Below are 19639 nucleotides of genomic sequence, written 5' to 3' on the forward strand. Positions count from 1 at the left end.
CTCTCATTAGCTGCTCTCCCCAGAGAGCTAAAGGAGGGAAGCTGCTCAAACGCTCTGTCCTTCTCTGCTCAGGATATTGGGGTTCAGCTTCCTGGGTCAGATGTTGCAGCCTGCGTTGTGATCTGGGAGACCAGACTTGGCAGCTGCTGCTCCCCCAGTGGGGTTCTGTGCTGGGAAGTGACCTTAGTTAAAGCTGCTTCTCTGCCCGGCCCAGGGGATGACTTTCTCCAGCTGGTCCTAGCCCCCTAGGGCAGCTCTGGGCCCTGTTAATACTAAATTCTGAGCCAGAGTCTCCAGGTAACTGAAAGACCTCAGGGAAAGTACTGGGGTCTGGCAAGGAAGTGACTCTGCACAAACAGCCCCTTCTCATTTCTCCTCCCATTAGCAATTGCCAGGAGAAAATCCGGCCATGGGAGAGCAAAAAACCCAGGAATGGGACCTTCCCAGCCAGGCGGCCAGGGAGAGGGGACAGGGCAAAGGAGACAGAAGGGGAAAGAGAGACTGAAAGGGGCTGTTGGAGAAATGAGCCGGGAGAGGGATTTCTAGATCTTCCATCTGCCCAGAGACTTGTATTGCAGCATCCCTGGGCAGAATCAGAGCGAGGAAAAGCCAGTTCCTGACTCCATGTTCCCCCTGCTGGGGTGTGGCTGCCGTGGGGTCCGTGTCTGAGGGGATCCTCCACAGTGACTCCTTTGGTCCTGCTCTTTTCTAGCCTTGTGTTCAGAGACTTTGTTACGGAGGGATTTAAAAATGTCTCTGTGGGCTTAGCCTGGCAGGAGGGGCCAGGTCTGCCCTGTAATAAAGAGACTGAGCATTTCCCAGCATGGCAGAATCTGGGGTGTCTGTCTGCAGGGAAAGATCCTGTGGGAATTGTGATGTGAAATGAACTGACACCTGTTCTGAAACCTTCACAACTGTCCTTCTCGCCCTGCCAGCCTGCAGACTGAAGTCCATGTTTCACTCCAGCTGATCCCAGCCCCCATGGGACAGAGGAGAGAAATGGCTGCAGTGGAGCCAGCTCAGTTAGGGATTATCAGGGGGTTACTGGTGGGTTCCTGCAGGAGGGAGGGGGCAGCAAATACACCGGAGGTGGGAAGGTTTGCACAGTCTGGTTTGGAGGTTGGAGCGGGGCAGGAAATGCACAGGGTGGAGAAAGAGAGGAGGCCAGAGTGTGGCAAACCTGCTGGGAGTTGTTTAATAAGCAGCCTAGATTCTAGGACCAGACCTATGAGGTCTGGAGGTGGAAATGCCCTAATTTGCTGAACAGAAGATAATCTAGCTCCATGGGGCTGGGAAAACTGACCAGACTCATAATGCTGGAGCCCAATCTGACTAACCAGTGGCTGCTGTGAGATATGAAGGGGGCACCCACCAGTCAGGCTTAAGGGAGATTCCCCTTCCCTCATACCCAGAGCCTTGCAATGAGGAGAGTGTTGGGCTTCCTACCAGGGAGCTGTCCCTGGTCCCTGCTAGGGGCTCCATCTCCTGAATCAGTCTGTGGCCAGTAGGGGTGTGATGAAGCTACTAGGAGATTTGTCCCCTCACCCTGATGTTTCCTGGATGCTCTAGGCCAGAAGTTCTTAAACGTCATTGCACCACAACCCCCTCCTGACAAGAAAAATGACGACATGACCCCAGGGCCCTGTGTTACTCACAATAGTTAGTACTTTAAATAAATAAGAAAAAAATTATTTACAAAAAGTAGCCACTAAATATTTAAATTCACTAAACAATGGCAAGACAATCTTTATATCCAGCTAGGGCAGTGGTCCCCAACCTTTCTGTGGCCAGCAGCACATTCATGTTTTCGGAAGAGTGTGGCAGGCGCCAACAATTACTCACATACAGGGCTGGCTCCAGGCACCAGTGGAGCAGGCAGGCGCGGGACCACGGCTTCTCTCCGGCTTAAGCCATGGCCCTGCGCCTCCCAGGGACCGAGAACGCCAGCACCCGCAGTCTGCAGCCCGGAGAAGCTGGAGAGAAGCCGCAGCCCTGCGCCCGCAGCCCTGGAGTTCTCTGTCCCCAGCAGCCGCGGGGCTGCGGCTTCTCTCCCCTGCTGGGCACTAGGGGGGTGCACATAAATGTCCTGGCAGGCACCATGGCACCTGCGGGCACTGAGTTGGGTACCACTGAGCTAGGGGCTCCATCTCCTGTATCAGTCGGTGGCTAGTAGAGGGGTGATGGATCTGCTGGGAAGGACAAGGGGCTCTCGCTTCGTCCCCTCACCCTGGTGTTTTCTGGATGCTCTGAGCGGGGTTGGGGTGGGACTCCTGACTGTGAGTCACTCAGAGCTTCACTTCAATTGGCTCCTCTCCCCCAGGAATAGTGGGGCTGTGAGTGGGGCAGCAGGTCCTGAGTGTTGGACTCTCGCTCTTTCAGGGGCCGGTGACCTTCGAGGAGCTGGCTGTGTATTTCACCAGGGAAGAGGGGGCTCTGCTGGACCCCGCTCAGAGAGCCCTCTACAGGGAGGTCATGCAGGAGAACTATGAGAATGTGACCTCGCTGGGTAAGGATTCCCGTCCCCTCGGTTCTTGGAAGGGGAAATGACGAAATAAGGTTCACGTCACCCTCACAATGCAACTTGTACACTGCCCTGTTTCAGAATTACCCACAAACCAGTGACACACAAACAGTCTGCCCTCCCCTGCTACACAACACTGTGGGAACAGCACAAGGTCACATATCTTCTCTTTGCTAAGGTAAACCTGGGGGTTGGGTCTCGCATAAAGAAAAGAAGCTTCCAACCCCGGCCTTCATGCACACACTGATGCTGCTCCACACAAACAGGCTCCGACTTACAAAATGATCCCACTCCTTTACTCTTACCATGAGGTTTCCCTTCACTTGGCCCCCCTAAGCCCTGGAGATCACTAGCGTGTATCCACCAGAGCGCTGCCAATTCTCCACGCAAGAACTCCTCATTGTGCACCTTCACTGACTCAGCACTGAAATGGGGCAGACTCCGTCCCTCGGGGTTCACATGCACTTCCCTTCGTAGCACAGGCACACTCTGCCAAGCTGCTCCAACTCCTCCCTCCACCATCCGGTTACAGCGACAGCTGACCCAGTGCACACAGCTGGGGGGCATGCGGATAAATGCTGGGATTCCCGTCTGTGAACACAACACAAACAATGCCATGTTCTTTGTCCTTCCTCATATCTGTGATAGCTTCATAGAATTTTAAGGCCAGAAGGGATGATTTGATCATCTAGGCTGATCTCCTGTATCATCCAGATTGTAAAATTTCATCCGGTCTCTGCTGTACTGAGCTGAACACCTTGTGTTGGACTAAATCATCTTCCAGGAAGGCATCCAGCCTTGACACGAAGACTTGAACAGATGGAGAATTCTCCAGGGACTGGGGTAGTTGATTCACCTTTCCACCACCCTGACAGAACCATTCCCCGTGGCTATTACCAGCTGCAGGACTGGGGGTGTGAGCGCAGTTAAGGATACATGGCAGGGGTGGCCAGGACACTAACTTCATTTTCTGGTTTGTAAAGGTTTAAGTTAAGCTGCCGTTCATATGGTCAAAGGCAGGAGACAGCACTGGGCACCCTGAGCTCTGCAGTAAAGTAGTTTCTGGGTATCCAGTTTCCTTCATTTTTTGTAATGGACTTTTTGCCACCATAACTGTGTCTATATTGAATCTTTGGCCAACGTCGTTCTGCTGGATGGGGTAGGGAGTGTGATTTTGTACAGCCCTAAGCCACAGAGCTATCCCGGCAGAACCTGAAAGAGCAGACCATGCTGGAGAGCGCCTGTGGATTTTACAGCACTTCAAAATATTCTCAACAGGGAAGCGTTAGACACACTCACAGACTCATAGGAGATCAGGGTTGGAAGACACCTCAGAAGGTCTCTAGTCCAACCCCCTGCTCAAAGCAGGACCAACCCCAACTAAATCATCCCAGCCAGGGCTTTTTCAAGCTGGGCCTTAAAAACCTCCAAGGAAGGAGATTCCACCACCTCCCTAGGTAACCCATTCCAGTGCTTCACCACCCTCCTAGTGAAATAGTGTTTCCTAATATCCAACCTAAACCTCCCCCACTGCAACTTGAGACCATTGTTCCTTTGTTCTGTCATCTGTCACCGCTGAGAACAGCGAAGCACCTCATCTTTGGGACCTCCCTTCAGGAAGTTGAAGGCTGCTATCAAATCCCTCCTCACCCTTCTCTTCTGCAGACTAAACAATCCAGTTCCCTCAGCCTCTCCTCATAACATGTGCTCCAGCCCCTCATCATTTTTGTTGCCTCCACTGGAATCACTCCAATTTCTCCCCTCCCTTCTGTAGCGGGGCCCAAAACGGACACAGTACTCCAGATGTGGCCTCACCAATGTCGAATAGAGGGGAATGATCAGATCCCTCAATCTGCGGCAATGCCCCTATTTATACAGCCCCAAATGCCGTTAGGCTTCTTGGCAACAAGGACACACTGCTGACTCATAGCCAGCTTCTCATCCACTGTAACCCCAGGTCCTTTTCTGCACGAACTGCTGCCTAGCCACTCGGTCCCTAGTCTGTAACAGTGAGGATTCTTCCGTCCTAAGTGCAGACTCTGCACTTGTCCCTTGTTGAATTTCATCAGTTTCTTTTGGCCCAATCCTCTAATTTGTCTAGGTCCCTCTGTATCCTATCCCTACCTTCCAGCGTATCTACCACTCCTCCCAGTCAGTGTCACGTGCAAACTTGCTGAGAGTGCAGTCCACGCCTCTCTCAGATAATTAATGAAGATTTGAACAAAAACGGCCCCAGGATCGACCTTGGGGCTCCACTTTGAATCCAGCTGCCATTAGACAGTGGAGTCGTTGTCACACACTGAGCCTGACGATCAGCCAGCTTCTTCCATCTCAAAGTCCATTCATGGCAATCCATACTTTTTTAAAACGTGCTGAAAGATACTGCGGGAGACATATCAGAAGTTTTGCTGAACTTAAGATAATCACTCCACGTGCTTTCCCCATATCAAGAGCCAGTTATTCTCATAAGAGGCAATCAGGTTGGTCAGGCATTGATTGCCCTTGGTGATCCATTGCTGACTGTTCCTATCACTTTCCTCCATCCTAAGGCTTCAGAATTGATTCCTGAGACTGTCCAATGATTTTTCCCAGGGACTGAGGTGAGGGTGACTGGCCTGTGATGTCCCGGATCCTCTTCTTCCCTTTTTTAAAGATGGACACTACATTAGTCTTTTTTCCCAGTCATCCGGACGCTCCTCTGATCACCATGCAATGTTTTCAAAGATAATGGCAATGCTCTGCAATCACATCGCCACTCCTTTAGCTACCCCTCGGATACGCCCACCGGCCCCATGGACTTGTGCTCGTACCAGTTTTTCTAAAACAGTCCTGAACCTATTTTTTCTCCACATAACAGCTGGTCCTCTCACTAAAGTTACCTCCTTCATTCAGAGAAGGGGCCCACACACCCTTTCCTTTCTGTCATGTTACCAACATACCTGAAGAAACCCTTTGTTTCCTCTTAACATTCTCTTGCTCGACTGCAACTCCAAGTGTGATTTGGACCTTCTGCTATTCACCATCGCTGCATGCCTGAGCAATATTTTATACTCTCCCTTCGTCCTTTGTCCAATCTTCACTTCTTGTAAGCTTCTTTTTTGTGTTAAAGTCAGCAAGGATTCACTTAAGACCAGCTGGTCACCTGCCGTATTACTATTCTTCCTACACATCGAGAATGGTTGTTCCGCAACTCAACAAGGATTCTTTAAAACAACCCGCTCTCCTCCCCATGGACTCCTTGTCCCCTCATGATATTCTCCAGGGTCTGCCCGTCGCCCCTGAGGAGACAAAGTCTGCTTTTCTGACAGTCCGGTCTGTTATTATGCTGCTCTCGTTTCTTCCTTGTGTCAGGATCCTGAACTAAACCATCTCATGGTCACTGCCTCCCAGGTTCCCATCCACTTTTGCTTCCCCTACTAACTCTTCCCTGTTTGTGAGCAGCAGGTCAAGAAGAGCTCTGCCCCTAGTTGGTTCCTCCAGTACTTGGACCAGGAAATTGTTCCCTACACTTTCCAAAAACTTCCTGGATTGTCTGTGCACCGCTGTATTGCTCTCCCAGCAGATATTGGGGTGACTGAAGTCCCCCATGAGAACCAGGGCCTGTGATCTAGTAACTTCTGTTAGCTGCCTGAAGAAAGCCTCATCCACCTCATCCCCCTGGGAAAAGTGCCCCTCATAACTATACTCACAGACCTACTTTCTGCCTGTGGTGGACTTTGCCTCTCCTTCAGATTTCCTTCACACCTGCTCTGGGCCCAGTTGATGGGGTGCCTCTGTTCAGGGTTTGGGGTGGGAGGGTTGGCCGGAGGTCATGATAAGCGTTGGTGTTCCCTCAGCCCTGTTTCATGGGGACTCCTCCTTGCCATCCTCTCCAAGCTCTTGGATCTCCAAAGCCTAGCCTCCTCCCTGTCAGCAGCCAGGTAGTACTCCATCAGATCTGGGTGAATTGTTCAAGGACCACGGTCTCCATCACCTGGGTCCCTGATCACTTCTCTGGTTCCAACCATCACCAGATGCTGTCTCGTAGGCACTGGGCTACCACTCGAGGCCCTGGCCTACGGAGGATACCTTTCCTGGTGAAAACACTGGTGATAAGTGTTGTAGTTAATCCCCCGGTAGGCCTTCTGTGCTGTCCTGGTCAGATACGGGGTCAACAGGGTGGCCCAATGGCCTGGGGGCCACCTGGCGGCGGTGGCCATCTGTTGAAATGTTACCAGGAACACCTTGGGGTCCTCGCTGCCATTTCAATATCTTCTCAGTCACCATCTCGGGCAAGGCCATGGACAGGTGGGCACAGAAAGATGACCCTCTTGGCACTATCCTCCTACTGGGGCCTTCCGACCGGGCCTAGTCGTTGTCTGCATTCTCCACTGCGTGCGGTGGTGTGTGCACACCCCGTCCTCCTGTGGTGACACTGTGGTTACAGTCTACCGAACTGCCATGGGATTCAAGACACTGCGGCTCAGTGGCCAGAGTCAAAGTGGCCGCCCTTAGGTGTTGGGCTGCGTGGCCTAATGTCCTGAGACAATATGGCCACCGTTCAGCGCAGGACTGCATGGCCTAGTGGCCAGAGTCAGTACAGCATCCTTCAAATGCCTTGTGACCAGACCCATGGGCTGCCATCAAAGTGTGTGTGCGTGTGGGGTGGCAGCTGGGGAAGGGGGACCTGGGCCCACCCGACTCAATCAGATCCCAGCTGAAGACCTTAACAGTGGCAGAGTGGTCCACCACTGGGTCAGCAGGAAATCCAGCCGCAACATGCTGACCTTACATGGGTGGGCGATACCACTCACTCCACTTTCCTTGGCCACTTCTTCCCATGCTTCCTGGAGCTTACGTCCTCTGGGCTCCTCAGCGCAAGTAACTCCCTGGGACTCTGATTCCAGCTGGACAGCTATAGGCAACAGGTCTCCAGTCTGGTTCTTGAGATATCTGGCTCCCACAGACAAGGGTTGTAATGGCTTCTGGGCTGGGGCATCCACCAAGCATCCTCCCTCCTTGGGGGTCAGGTTTGGGAGTGTTTCTATCTCTTGCCAGGGCATCCAAGGCTGGTGGATGCCAGAATGTGCCTGGGCTGTAAGAAGCAGCATGCTGGATTCAGAGCTGCTGATCCAGGGTCACTTATCACTCAGACACTCAGTGCATCCTTGAATGCTGGCTGGGAGCATCTTGACATGGGAGCTCCAGCAGCAGAACATTGAAAATCACCCAGCATTACCGATAACACAACTCCTCTGGATTGCAACCAAGAATGTGAAAACAGCCTGGGTTGGTAAAGATACACACTTCTCGAGACATGAGGAGTCTTGTTCCCCAAGCAGTAGCCACAATCTCTCGTCTCTGCAGGCTTCTTTGGTCTTGGGCTCCATCATTCCTGAAGTCACACTACCTTATTTTTTCCATGCTGCTTTTCCAGATGAATTAGAGTCTGTTGCTCCTGAATTCTAGCTTCTAATTTCCCAGGGTTCTCCACACCCAGGGATTTCCATACTCTCTCATTACACCGGACTCACTAGATTCACCAATTTCACAATATGTGCTTTCTTCACATCTAGCACTGCTGAGATCCTGCATTCAGTGATATCCCTGCCCATCCTGTTCCCTTTCTCCACTGAACCCCACCAGCCCATGCTTCCTGTTCCCAGCTTCCCCAGGACTCTCCTGTTGTCTCTGGACCAGTCTGTCAGCAAGAAGCAGTGCCAGGGAGACTTGCCCTCTCTCTGGAGTCTTTGATTTCTGGGACATGGATTTACCTTCTCTGTTTTGTAGGAGCCTCTTTCATAATGTGTGTCTGTGACATTACCCAGGGGACAATTTGGACTCTTGAACAGCTGAGTTCCCTCAATTCTCCACCTTTGGGTGTCTTTTACTGTGAGAACAGCCCCTCTTGGCCAGTCAACAACCAAGTCTCCATCATGTAACTCTGCTGAACACTGCAAGCTCCTATAAAGTCTTTCATTTAACCAGTGCAAATTCACATGTCCCAGCCTTGTTATCCCAAGCAGAGTTTCCCCCACACTTTAATCCAAACAAACTGATTGGATAAAACAATAAAACAGGTTTATTAACTACAAAAAGAAAAGATTTTAAGTGACTATAGATAATGAGGCATAAAATTTAAAATTGATTACAAAAAGGAATAAAAGATACAATGCAGACCAACTTCTAACTTAACAAGCTCAAATGGATTGACAGCAAATGTCTTTCTCTCACCATATCTTGTAACAGCCTGGGTTTCTTATCAGCCAGGACTCCCCATCCCCACAAGCTCAATTCTCCAGGAGTTGTTGATTTCCTGAGCAGAGAAAGAGAGAGAGAGAGACTCAAGTTTGTTCATCACTTTGTACTGGAAACATCTTCCGTTTTTAGCAGTCACGATGACTGGCTGGCCGTTGTGGATGTGAACATCAAGCAGCCCCTGTAATGGAAAGTAAATTTCTTGTTCACACCTCCCCTCGCCGGAGAATGGCCATATACCCAGGTGATAGCCTTGCTCTCTGAAGAACAGGTCTGAGTCTTCCCCGAACATTAAAATCTCATAACTTTACAGACATAATGTTGCTACACTTATTGTAAGAGAACACTAATGTTCAGTGGATTATGAATTTTAAATGAAACCTCAAAAAGGCATACGTTGTACTGAACATCATAATTTTGTAAAATAGTGAATATAAGTGTGCAGACTCACACAGTCTCTATCTATGTGAGTTCTCAGCAGATACGTGGGTAGTTTAGTCCCTCATAATCAGTGTTCTCCACCTTTGAGGACCTGGGGAACTGGCCCTGAGATTTATTGGTTTACTAAGGACTGGAGATAAATTTATAGACAATTTTTTATGACAAAGTCTTATGAATTTCCTCAATATCATTTTTTTCTTTAATCTAAGCAGGGTTTCCAAATCTGATGTGATCTCCCAGCTGGAACAGGGGGAAGAACCGTGGGTCCCAGACCTCCAGGGTTTAGAGGAAAGAGAGATCCTGAGAGGTCCCTGCACAGACAAAGACATGTTTAACCAAATCAGAATCTGTAAGTGGCTGAAATACACATCTGTGATCCCCTACAATGACCTTAGAGCTCTCTTAGTTCAGGATTGTCCCCAGCAGATGTGGTGTCCTCACTGCAGAGATAGCACATGGCTTCCTACAGACTGAGGCTGACACCTGGCATTAGCTTGCTCCCTTCCCGCTGAGAATTTAGATTGGAGGTGAAGGCTGAATTAATCACCTCCTCTCTCCCATTTGAGGGCAGAGTTTGGGGGAGTTCAATTCCTGATTTTTATTTGACCTCTCTCCAGCACATTTTTTTGGTTTGCTCTTCCGTTTTCCATCCCTTTTTGAGGTTTCTGTCTCTATCACGGCAGGTGACGTGATGCCACGTGAGACTAAGGAGCAAAATTCTCATCAAGAAGATGCCAAGCAAGTAGAATCACATGGAGCATTATCGCAAAGATCAGAAGGGAATGAGTCCACAATTCATGAGCAGGGAAAATCCTGCGAGATTCAGCACAGACCAGAGAGAGAGCAAGGAAACCAGGCAGGGGAGAAAGCGGATACATTAATTTCCTGTCGGGGAACTCAGAAGGACCTCATGGAAACTACAGCCCAGCAGGAAATCCCCAGGGGAAAGAGAGAAAATACATGCGCTGAGTGCGGGAAAACCTTTAGTCATGGCTCATCTCTTATTAGACATCAGAGAATCCACACAGGTGAGAAGCCGTATGAGTGCAGCGAGTGCGGGAAAACCTTCACTCAGAACTCAAATCTCACTAGTCATCGGAGGATCCACACTGGGGAGAAACCCTACGAATGTGGCGAGTGTGGGAAAAGATTCACTCAGAGCTCAGAACTTACAACACATCACAGAATCCACACGGGTGAGAGACCCTATGAATGCGGCGCATGCGGGAAAACCTTCGCTCGCAGCTCAGACCTGACTACACATCAGAGAATCCACACGGGAGAGAAACCTTATGAATGCGGTGAGTGCGGGAAACGATTCACTCAGAGCTCAGAACTTACAACGCATCACAGAAGCCACACGGGTGAGAGACCCTATGAATGCGGCGAGTGCGGGAAAAGCTTCGCTCGGAGCTCAGACCTGACTACGCATCAGAGAATCCACACAAGAGAGAGACCCTGTGAATGCGGCGAGTGTGGGACAAACTTCAGTGGCAGCTCGGCCTTCCTTCAACACCAGAGAATCCACGTGCAGCAGAGACCCTACATATGCCACGAATGCGGGAATACCTTCGCTCAGAGCTCAGCCCTGACTACGCATCAGAGAATCCACACAAGGGAAAGGCCCTACAAATGCAATGAGTGCGGGAAAACCTTCACTCACAGCTCAAACATCATTCAGCATCAGAGAATCCACACGGAGGAGAAACCTTACAAGTGCGGTGAGTGCGGGAGAGGCTTCACTCAGCGCTCAAGCCTCACTGCGCATCAGAGAATCCACACAAAGGAAAAGCCCTACTTATGCTGTGAGTGCGGGAAAGACTTCACTAACAGATCAGGCCTTGTTAACCATCAGCGAATCCACACAGGGGAGAAACCGTACGAATGCCGCGAGTGCGGGAAAAGCTTCGCTCTGAGCTCATCCCTCATCATACATTGGAGAATCCATACAGGCGAGAGGCCTTATGAATGCTGTGAGTGTGGGAAAAGCTTCACTTACAGCTCAGCCCTTACTAAACATCAGAAAACCCATACAGGAGAGAGGCCCTATGAATGCCGTGAGTGTGGGAAACGCTTCACTAGCAGCTCAAACCTTTCTAAACATCAGATAATCCACACAGGGGAGAGGCCCTATGAATGCCGTGAGTGTGGGAAAACCTTCACTTACAAATCAAGTCTTGTTGATCATAAGAGAATCCACACAGGGGAGAGGCCCTATAGATGCCGTGAGTGCGGGAAAAGCTACATTAGCAGCTCAGCCCTTCGTTACCATCAGAGAATCCACACAGGCGAGAGGCCTTATCAGTGTTGTGAGTGTGGGAAAAGCTTCACCCAGAGCTCACAACTTTCGACACATCAGACAATGCACATGGCAGACACACCCTACGAAGGCCGTGAGTGTGGGGAAAGCTTGTGAGATGCAGCACATCACAAAGTCTGTATGGGAGCTAAACATCACAAAAACCTTGAGAGAGATCAATACTTTTTTTTGGTAATGATTAAGTATCCAATTCTGTCGCAGAGGTCATGGATTCTGTGACTTGAATGGACCTCTGTTGCAGCAGCTGCCCACCCCCGATGCTGAAGCAGTGTCCCCCCGCCCGGAGCCAGAGCAGGAACCATCACCATCCCGGTGCCAGTGGTAAGCCCATAAGGCTGGAGCAACCCACAGGCAGGGCCAGCTTTAGGCCTATTCCACCAATTCCCCCAAATCAGGCCCCGAGCCCAGTGAAAATCCCTTCTCTGGCTAGAGGCGCCTATTTAATTTTTACTCACCTGGCAACGCTTCAGGTCTTCGGCGGCACTTCGGCGGCAGGTCCTTTGCTTGCTCTGGGTCTTCGGCGGCGGGTCCTTCAGTGCCGACTAAGACCTAGAGTGACTGAAGGACCCAGCACTGAAGTGCCGCCAAAGACTCGGAGCACTGCCTGGTGAGTACAAGCATCACAAATTTTTTTTACATGTGTGTGTGGTTTGGGGTTTTTTTAGTCATCCCTGTCGGGTCCCCATCGAAACTGTTTGAATTGGACCCTGCACTTCCTAAAGCCGGCCCTGCCCACAGGGCCAGAGTGGTGGTCAGGCTAAGTCAGCCACCGGAGCAAGAACTGCAGCTAACAGCCATCCCCCCCGCAGGGCTCCATTTGTGATTCCCCACCTCCGGGGTATTCTTAGTGAAAGACAAGGACGGGTCACAGGCTTCCGTGAGTTTTAGTTATTGCCCGTGTCCTGTTTGTGACTTATCTAAAAATACTCACGACCAAAGCTGAACCTTAGTAATGGTTTTGCTAATTCCCGCGTGGTAACCGTGAAGGCGGCTTGAACTCTCCGTTTATCCCTCAGTTGGTCCAGGTGAGTGGCCTTTTGCGGTTTGTCTGTTACGGTGTGGACCTGACTGTCCTTTCTATCAACTCCATTGTCCCACGAGTCCTGGGAGTGGGTCCCTCTTGCCACACAACTGGGAGCATCGTATTTATACCCTGATGACACCAGTCAGCTCTGTGTTTTTGGGAAACCAGGATGCAGTTTTTAGCCTGGCTGACTCACAAAAGACACCCCCCCACACTCTACCAGTCTCTCTTGGAACCAAAATCGATCAGAGAAAAGACTTGCAGAGAACAGTGAAGGGTGGTGGGAGATGCACCTCGACCCCTCCTGACAAGGTGACGAGATTAAAACATCTCCATTAGCATAAAGAATGAAGAACCGAGACAACTCCCCTAGCCTCAATTGCATGAAAGATGGAATAGGGATTAGCATAAAGAATGAAGAACCGAGACAACTCCCCTAGCCTCAATTGCATGAAAGATGGAATAGGGATTAGCATAAAGAATGAAGAACCGAGACAACTCCCCTAGCCTCATCTGCATGAAAGATGGGACAGGAACTAGCATCAAGAATGAGAACCGCACTGAACTCTGGGACCGAAAAAAAGCAGGGCTGCACTGCATCATGGGAATCCCTGCTCCAGATGCTAATGAACCTATCCCTGCCCCCACCCAATTATCAGCCCAATTCTAGTAATGAATCTGTAATTGGCGACCAAAATACTGAAGAGGCCTAGTTTTCTTGTGAGCTCCCTGGGAAGAAAACCCCACCCATAGCCAAGAGTGATCAGCTCCTATTGTCTAGCCGAAAGAAAACCCTTGAATCATCAGTTCACCCATAAACAAATTGAGTGTTCTCCCTTGAACCATTGTATTTTCAGTTCCACTGGGACTCCATCTCCTGACTGATCGTGCTGGGGGCTCTGCCTGTCTCCAGCCCTCAGGACCCTGAGCTACCACCATCACCTGGGAACCCCAACCAGTTCAAGCCTCATGGAGTGGATGAGATCCCTCCCTCTCTCCCTTGCTGTTTTCCTTTCTACCTTAGGTATTAACCTTTAAATAATGTGTGTTATGCTGGTTTAGGCTCCTTGTGTCGTTATCACTATTATTCAATAAATAACTTTTATGGTTCAGCTGGTTGCTTCTCTCTCTGAATTTTACTCTTTTGTGTTTTTAGCTTCCTCCGTTCACTCTGCAGCAATGCTTCTTTTACCTAAGCTAAAGATCCCTGTAGTGCCCCAGGGCCGACCAGAGAGGGGAGGGCAAGTGGGGCAATTTGCCCCAGGCCCCACAGGGGCCCCACAAGAGTTTTTGGGGGCCCTGGAGCGGGGTCCTTCACTTGCTCTGGGAGCCCCAGAAAACTCTCAGGGAGCCCTGGCCCCCGGAGCTTCTGCTCCGGTTCTTCGGTGGCAATTCGGCAGCAGGGGGTCCTTCCGCTCCGGGACCCACCGCCAAAGTGCCCTGAAGACCCGCGGCGGGGGAGTCCTTCCACCCCGGGACCTGCTGCCGAAGACCCCAGGCCCCTGAATCCTCTGTAGTGCCCAAAAATACTGTGGTGTTTGCTCATCAAGTGGGTTACTACCAGTATAGTTGTAACGTGAAAGTGGGATAGGGACGTGTTAAGCTTGGGGCACATGGAGCCGGGGCAGCTGAAAGTGTTGCTCAACCCAGCCTATTGAGACCAGGGGCACATAAGGGTACCAGCTTGAAAGTGGGGTGTGTGTGTGTGTGTGTTTGTTCATCTAAGCCCTGGGGAACCAAGGTCCTGCAGGTTAGCTCCATTGGGAGGGGACCTGCAGAAGGAAGGAATAGTGCTCCACATGAACACACAAGTGACATAAGCAGCACATTAATAGAATTACAGCACCCACCCACCCTGCCTCAGAAGAGTAACCCTCATCAATGAGCCTACTTCAAAGTAACGGTCACATCTGGTAACAAATTGGTGGAGATATGTGGGCAGCACGTGACCCTAATCATGTGGTAACTGATGAGTATTTGCTGTGGAGTAGGGACACTGAGGCACAGCCCTGCATAAGCTTGCTTTCTGTTCCTTTTTCAGACTAAGCTCCTTTAGCAAGGTCTCCGTCTCTCACAGACTATTTGGTAACCTTCTGTTAAGAGTCATGCTTAGAATACCTGTAGGACTGTGCAATAAGGAGTTATGAGTGGTGCCTTAAAAAAACGGTTTTAGAAAGAACTGTTGGTGGGGATCATTAGTGAAATAAGAAAATGGAGGTGGCTAAAAAGGACCTTTTTGCTGCTCACTTGAGACAGGAGAAAACCAACAGGTTAGAGAGATGGGTAATGAAGAAGGGGAAATGCCCCTGGGAGAGGGGGTGTTTTAAGGGTGAGAATCTCCTGATTGAAGCTAGTCTGAGCTTTTGTACAATATTGCACAACCTTTAAGCCATGTGGTCACGCAAAGGAAGCAGCTGCTGCTTGGGCATTACTTTCTGCATGTCCGGACATGGTTGAAATGGTAAAGGAGGGCAGGAACTGGTGCCTGAGAACACGCAGTTACAACAGCAGTTGAACAAATGTGAGACAGATGGGTGTGAACTGATCACAGAAAAGCTCAGCATGGTGACAGTACCCAGCGATACACAAGAGGAGAGAGACAAGGCAAGCGGGAATGCAGAACAGTATAGGAAAGAGGTAACATACACACAAGTTCTGTTAGAAGAAGCAAGAGCAGCAACTTGCGTCTTGGCAGAAGAGAACAGGGCAGCAAAGGCAGAAGCAGACCATCTGGAGCGTGAGGCAAAGATTAGTAAATTGTGAGCCCAACTTAGTGCCTAAAGGGGGTGGTAGCGGCTGTAAAGTTGAGAGAGGATTGGGATTTGGAGCCCCCTGGGAAAATAAAGATACCCCCTGATGCTGTCCCCAAAATCCATTCACTCTGACTGGCCACAAATGCATAATGTTGCTCCTGTTTCCACAAGGGAGGTTAAACACGTAATTGCAGGAGCTGATCTTCTCACAACAGAGCTCGTCGTGGATGTAGTAAGGTGGGCTCCTAGCCAAGGCTATTGCTGAGAGACTGGGGCCACTGAACCGTGACACAGCCGTTGCATGGCTGGCCCGCGTGTGGCAAATGGTGACGGCATGGACTTAACCCAATTGGCTGAGTTATGCGCCTCTCCTTGTGATGCAGATGCTCCGGACACAGGCATAGGTTCTTGGGAGCAGGCTGCCACTGGCCCGTGGGGGAATGGATGAGAAGTGCTCTTAAAATATCACTGCCTGCATCTTCCTGCAAGAAACTGTACGTAATGGAAGAGCAGAAAGCAGGAGAGGTCCCAAAAGAGTACCTAATCAGAAAGAACATGCTGGTGACTCTCTCTGCTTCATTACCCCAGACAGAAGAGAACGAGATGATCACTTGCCACTATGAGGGACACGAAATAGTACAGAACATTTATGCAGGACTAAATTCCCAGACAAAATTGACCACGGGGACTGTGGATTTAGAAGTCCTCAACTAGTGGCAAAAATCAAAAAGGCAGGAGATCTGCTGCGAGAAACTGGTGTCTTAAAAAAACAAGTCAGCACAAAGATTTCCTCAGAGCCCGTGCAGGCGATCACGTTTACAAATAACGGTCCTCACTCTGCCAGGCGCCCTCCCAATCCTAATTCCCCTACCTCCCCCAACCCTGGGCAGCGCCGACCAAGGAGACCCTTAGGAACATGCTCTGGAAGGAGCTGGTGAATTTAGGGGATGATATGGGAAAATATGATCACCAGCCCCTCAGCAACTTGATTAATGTTTTGTCTCAGGTCATGTGGAGAACAGAGTTAATGCAGGGAGCTCTCCCATAACCCACTTCTCCGGTATGGAGTGCATCCCCCACGCCCACTCCCTGTCAAAACCAGATCCCTGCCCCCTCTTCTGAGTGGAGGCTCTGGGAGTCTGACCATCAGTAGGGGCGCCCGGTTCCCCCCAGGCCTCCCCAGCAGATCACAAGACGTCAGTGCAACGTATGGACGAGCCCCACTGTGAGGAACGCAGGGATGTTAGCCCAATTGCCAGTGGACAGGATCTCCCAAGGGAGACCCACCACTAAACAGGCTCAGCTCAGCGAGTACAAGGGAGAAACTGTCTCCCCTGGTTTGCCTGTTAAAAAAGCCATCCCAGTCTCCCAGTGTTTGTGTGTGAACAGCCATGTGGTCTGTGACAAGGGGGAGGGAAGTGCAAACTCTTTGTCTAGTCAGAAAAGCAGTTTCACTGTTGGGGGAGAAAATGTCTCGGCTTCTGTCTGTGGAGCAGGCAGGAGGTACAGTCTCTCTGTTTCTGCTGACTGAGGATATGTCAGTTGTCTCAGAAGTCGTTCTGGACTCAACTGAAACCCAGAAAGATGCTCAGGAAGATGTTTCTGTAGAGCAACCCCTAGCTAAAAAGGAAAAGGACAAAACTTCTGGAGAAAATGAATTGTTGCCTAAAAGTGCTCCTGCAGGAATAAAACCTCGGCCTAGCTTTTGCAAGCAGTTTGCTGCAACTGAAGGGTGTGGAAGTGAGTTGATCGAGTTAGCTCAGAATGAATCATTGCCCGTAGCAAGCAACAGTGTAGGTGCTGAGAAAGGTGGTTGTTTGTAGGTGCCACAGTTTCTCAACTGTGTATAAATCCAGTGATGTTCTTTTAGAAAGATCCAGGGTGGAAGCCACCCCTACTGAAACCACCACTGCCTCTGTCACCGCTAAGCAGCTCTTTACACGCGCCTAGGATGGCCGCTGCTCCATTGTGAATCAGGCCAGCCCGAGAATGTCGGACAGAAATCCTGAATGGGACAAATGGGAAACCCTGGTGGAAATGGTTTATTCTTCACAGCTCAAAGAACGGAAGGATAAAGCACCTGACCCTCAAGACTGTCTTCTCCATCTTGTCGGCCAGCGAGAAGGAACAGCTTCGAGCCGTTGGAAAATACACAGAGTGGCTGGTCAGTGCCTACCCCGCTGTGAAGACAGGAAAAGGCCAGAGAAGTCCTTGACTTATCATAGACTCTCAGGGTCAGAAGGGACCTCAGGAGATTATCTAGTCCAACCCCCTGCTCAAAGCAGGATAAAGCCCCAGATTTTTATTTTTTAACCCCAGTGCCCTCAATGGCCCCCTCAAGGATTGAACTCACAACCCTGGGTTTAGCAGGCCAATGCTCAAACCACCCTCCCCTCCTTATTATGGCCATGCTCACGTAGGTCACTGCTTCATGTTCACCCTGTAATACTGATCCCAGATTCTCCCCGCATATCTAGAGGGGGAGCGTAGGAAGCTTTTCTCTCTTCTCTGCCCCCTCACAGGCCCCGTACATGAGCCATGACACCCCACCAGTGCGCCAGCCCCCGGCTGTCCAGGCTCTATGCTGTACCTGAGATCCCTCTGAGCCTCTGGAGGTGCTTGGCAGCTGGAGCCCAGGAAGCCAAACTGCTGTGCCACATGCATGGATTGTGTGGGAATGGGAGCAAGCTCCTGGCCCTGCAGCGTCGCTACCACTTCGAACGGGACAAACACACCCAGTGACAGCCTCCTGGGCAGTGAAAGGTGCAGGGGAGCCCTGGTTTCCTCCGCGGTTTGGGGAACAACCATGTCCCCATGTGTCCTCCTTGTCACTGGAATGCAGACACCTCCGTTACCCGGAGAGGAACGGCAGCTGTCTCCAATCACGCCAACAGGCAGAAATATCACACGGCTCTCTACCCCAGCCTAATCCCCTTAACTCCCCCAACTCCAGCTTTCAGGCCTTGTCTCGATGCACCTGGGGGAGACGGGGGGTGGTCACCCCATCACCAATCACCTGACACGGACCCTCTGATACAGCCCCGATGCCCCCAGACTAATCCCTCAACATCACCCTCAAATCCAGATTGCTTGCATTGCCCCACACACACCTGGGGGGGAGCTGGGAGGGTCCCCAGACCATATCCCCACACCCAGCCTGACTAGCACCCCCTGAAATTCAGTTCCGTTGTCCCCCTGCATTTGGGAGGATACAAGGGGTTACCCCCAAACACAGCCACGATCCCCCCTCATTGCCACCACCGATCCCCTCCTCTCAGGGGTTCTGGGTGGCTGCTGGCCCCGTGTCCCCAGGGCCAGCTCTGTCCATCATTAGGGATTTCCCCCGCCTCCCCGTAACATTTCGCAAAGCAGATCAAAGCCAGAATCTCTATCCCACTGAGAAGATTTAAACTTAGACTCCTTGTACGAAATGGAAAAGGAGGTGGATATTTCGGGCTGTTTTTAAAATGAAACAGGCAGCGAGTCTTGTTTTTAAACTGATGACGAAGAACAAGTCTAAGCTTTGTTGGGAGGCGCGAGCTGCTCAAGCCCTGAAAGCTCGAGTAGGGGGAACGCTTTGGGTTGGCGTCTTAAATCCCTTCCTGCTGGTTCACGGCTGAGACTCCCTGATGAAACGTGGGAGCCTTGTCTTGCAACAGGCTTATTCAGCGAGACAAGCTCCAGAAGTGAGATCATGGAGGAGTGTCGCCGTTTTAATGATGGAATAAAATTACTACAGTAATTATGATTAATAAGAGTGTGCGATAAGCAGGTCTTAAAAACAAAGTTTCTGTCTCCAAGCTCACTGCGTTTGGCATCCACACTCCAGTAAGGGACAAAGTCCCAGGAACCGGTCGTTCTCAGGAGGGGGATGGCGAGACTTGACGTGCTGGTGAAAGGCCTTCGCGGGCGGTTTGGGAACCGCTGCTCCAGTCGGTGGGCGAGAAGCCGTGCCATGCTCAGCGTTAATGCCTGGAGGAACTACAGAGGGTATCAATCCCCTTCCCAGCCCCCTGCTCCCTCCAACAGCCACCCCCTGCCAGCCCACTTCCCCCCTACCCTCCACCTCTCCCCACAGCCACCCCGCTCCCCCCACCCTGCTTCCCCCTATCCTCCACCCCCACAGCCACCCTGCTCCCCCCTCCAGTCATCCCGTGTCACGGAGTCCCCGGGCGATGCTCTGGAACTGCTCCCCACAAAGCCAGGCAGGACTTTGGGGAGCCTCCCCTCCCTTGGAGCAGACTGTCTGCAGGGCAAGAAGCTCACACGTCTTCACCTCCTGGGTCTCTCCTTGGAGCATTCAGCATCCTCTGCCCCTCCGTGGGCTTCCCACAGCGAGCCCA

At 51.0% G+C, this 19639-nt stretch overlaps 3 protein-coding genes across 5 annotated transcripts in view; 2 read left to right on the forward strand and 1 right to left on the reverse strand.

Moving 5' to 3' along the window:
• LOC116836046 (uncharacterized) overlaps positions 1-19639 on the forward strand; it is a 441820-nt gene that overhangs the window by 109262 nt on the left and 312919 nt on the right. Inside the window, 1 exon segment of the mRNA XM_075070367.1 lies at positions 2380-2506. Within this exon segment, the coding sequence (XP_074926468.1) occupies positions 2380-2506 (127 nt within the window).
• Positions 1-19639, reverse strand: part of LOC116836047 (uncharacterized) — a 445785-nt gene that overhangs the window by 73709 nt on the left and 352437 nt on the right.
• Positions 9775-19639, forward strand: part of LOC116836059 (uncharacterized) — a 28000-nt gene continuing 18135 nt past the window's right edge. Inside the window, exon 1 of one of the 3 annotated variants that reach the window (XM_075070435.1) lies at positions 9775-11419. In XM_075070435.1, the coding sequence (XP_074926536.1) occupies positions 9891-11419 (1529 nt within the window). In that variant the 5' untranslated portion in view covers positions 9775-9890. Of the gene's footprint in view, positions 11564-19639 lie in introns of all 3 variants that reach the window. The other 2 variants (XM_075070437.1, XM_075070436.1) reach the window with 2 other exon arrangements.

This window comes from Chelonoidis abingdonii, chromosome 11 (genome assembly GCF_003597395.2).
Source record: "Chelonoidis abingdonii isolate Lonesome George chromosome 11, CheloAbing_2.0, whole genome shotgun sequence".
NCBI lineage: Eukaryota > Metazoa > Chordata > Testudines > Testudinidae > Chelonoidis > Chelonoidis abingdonii.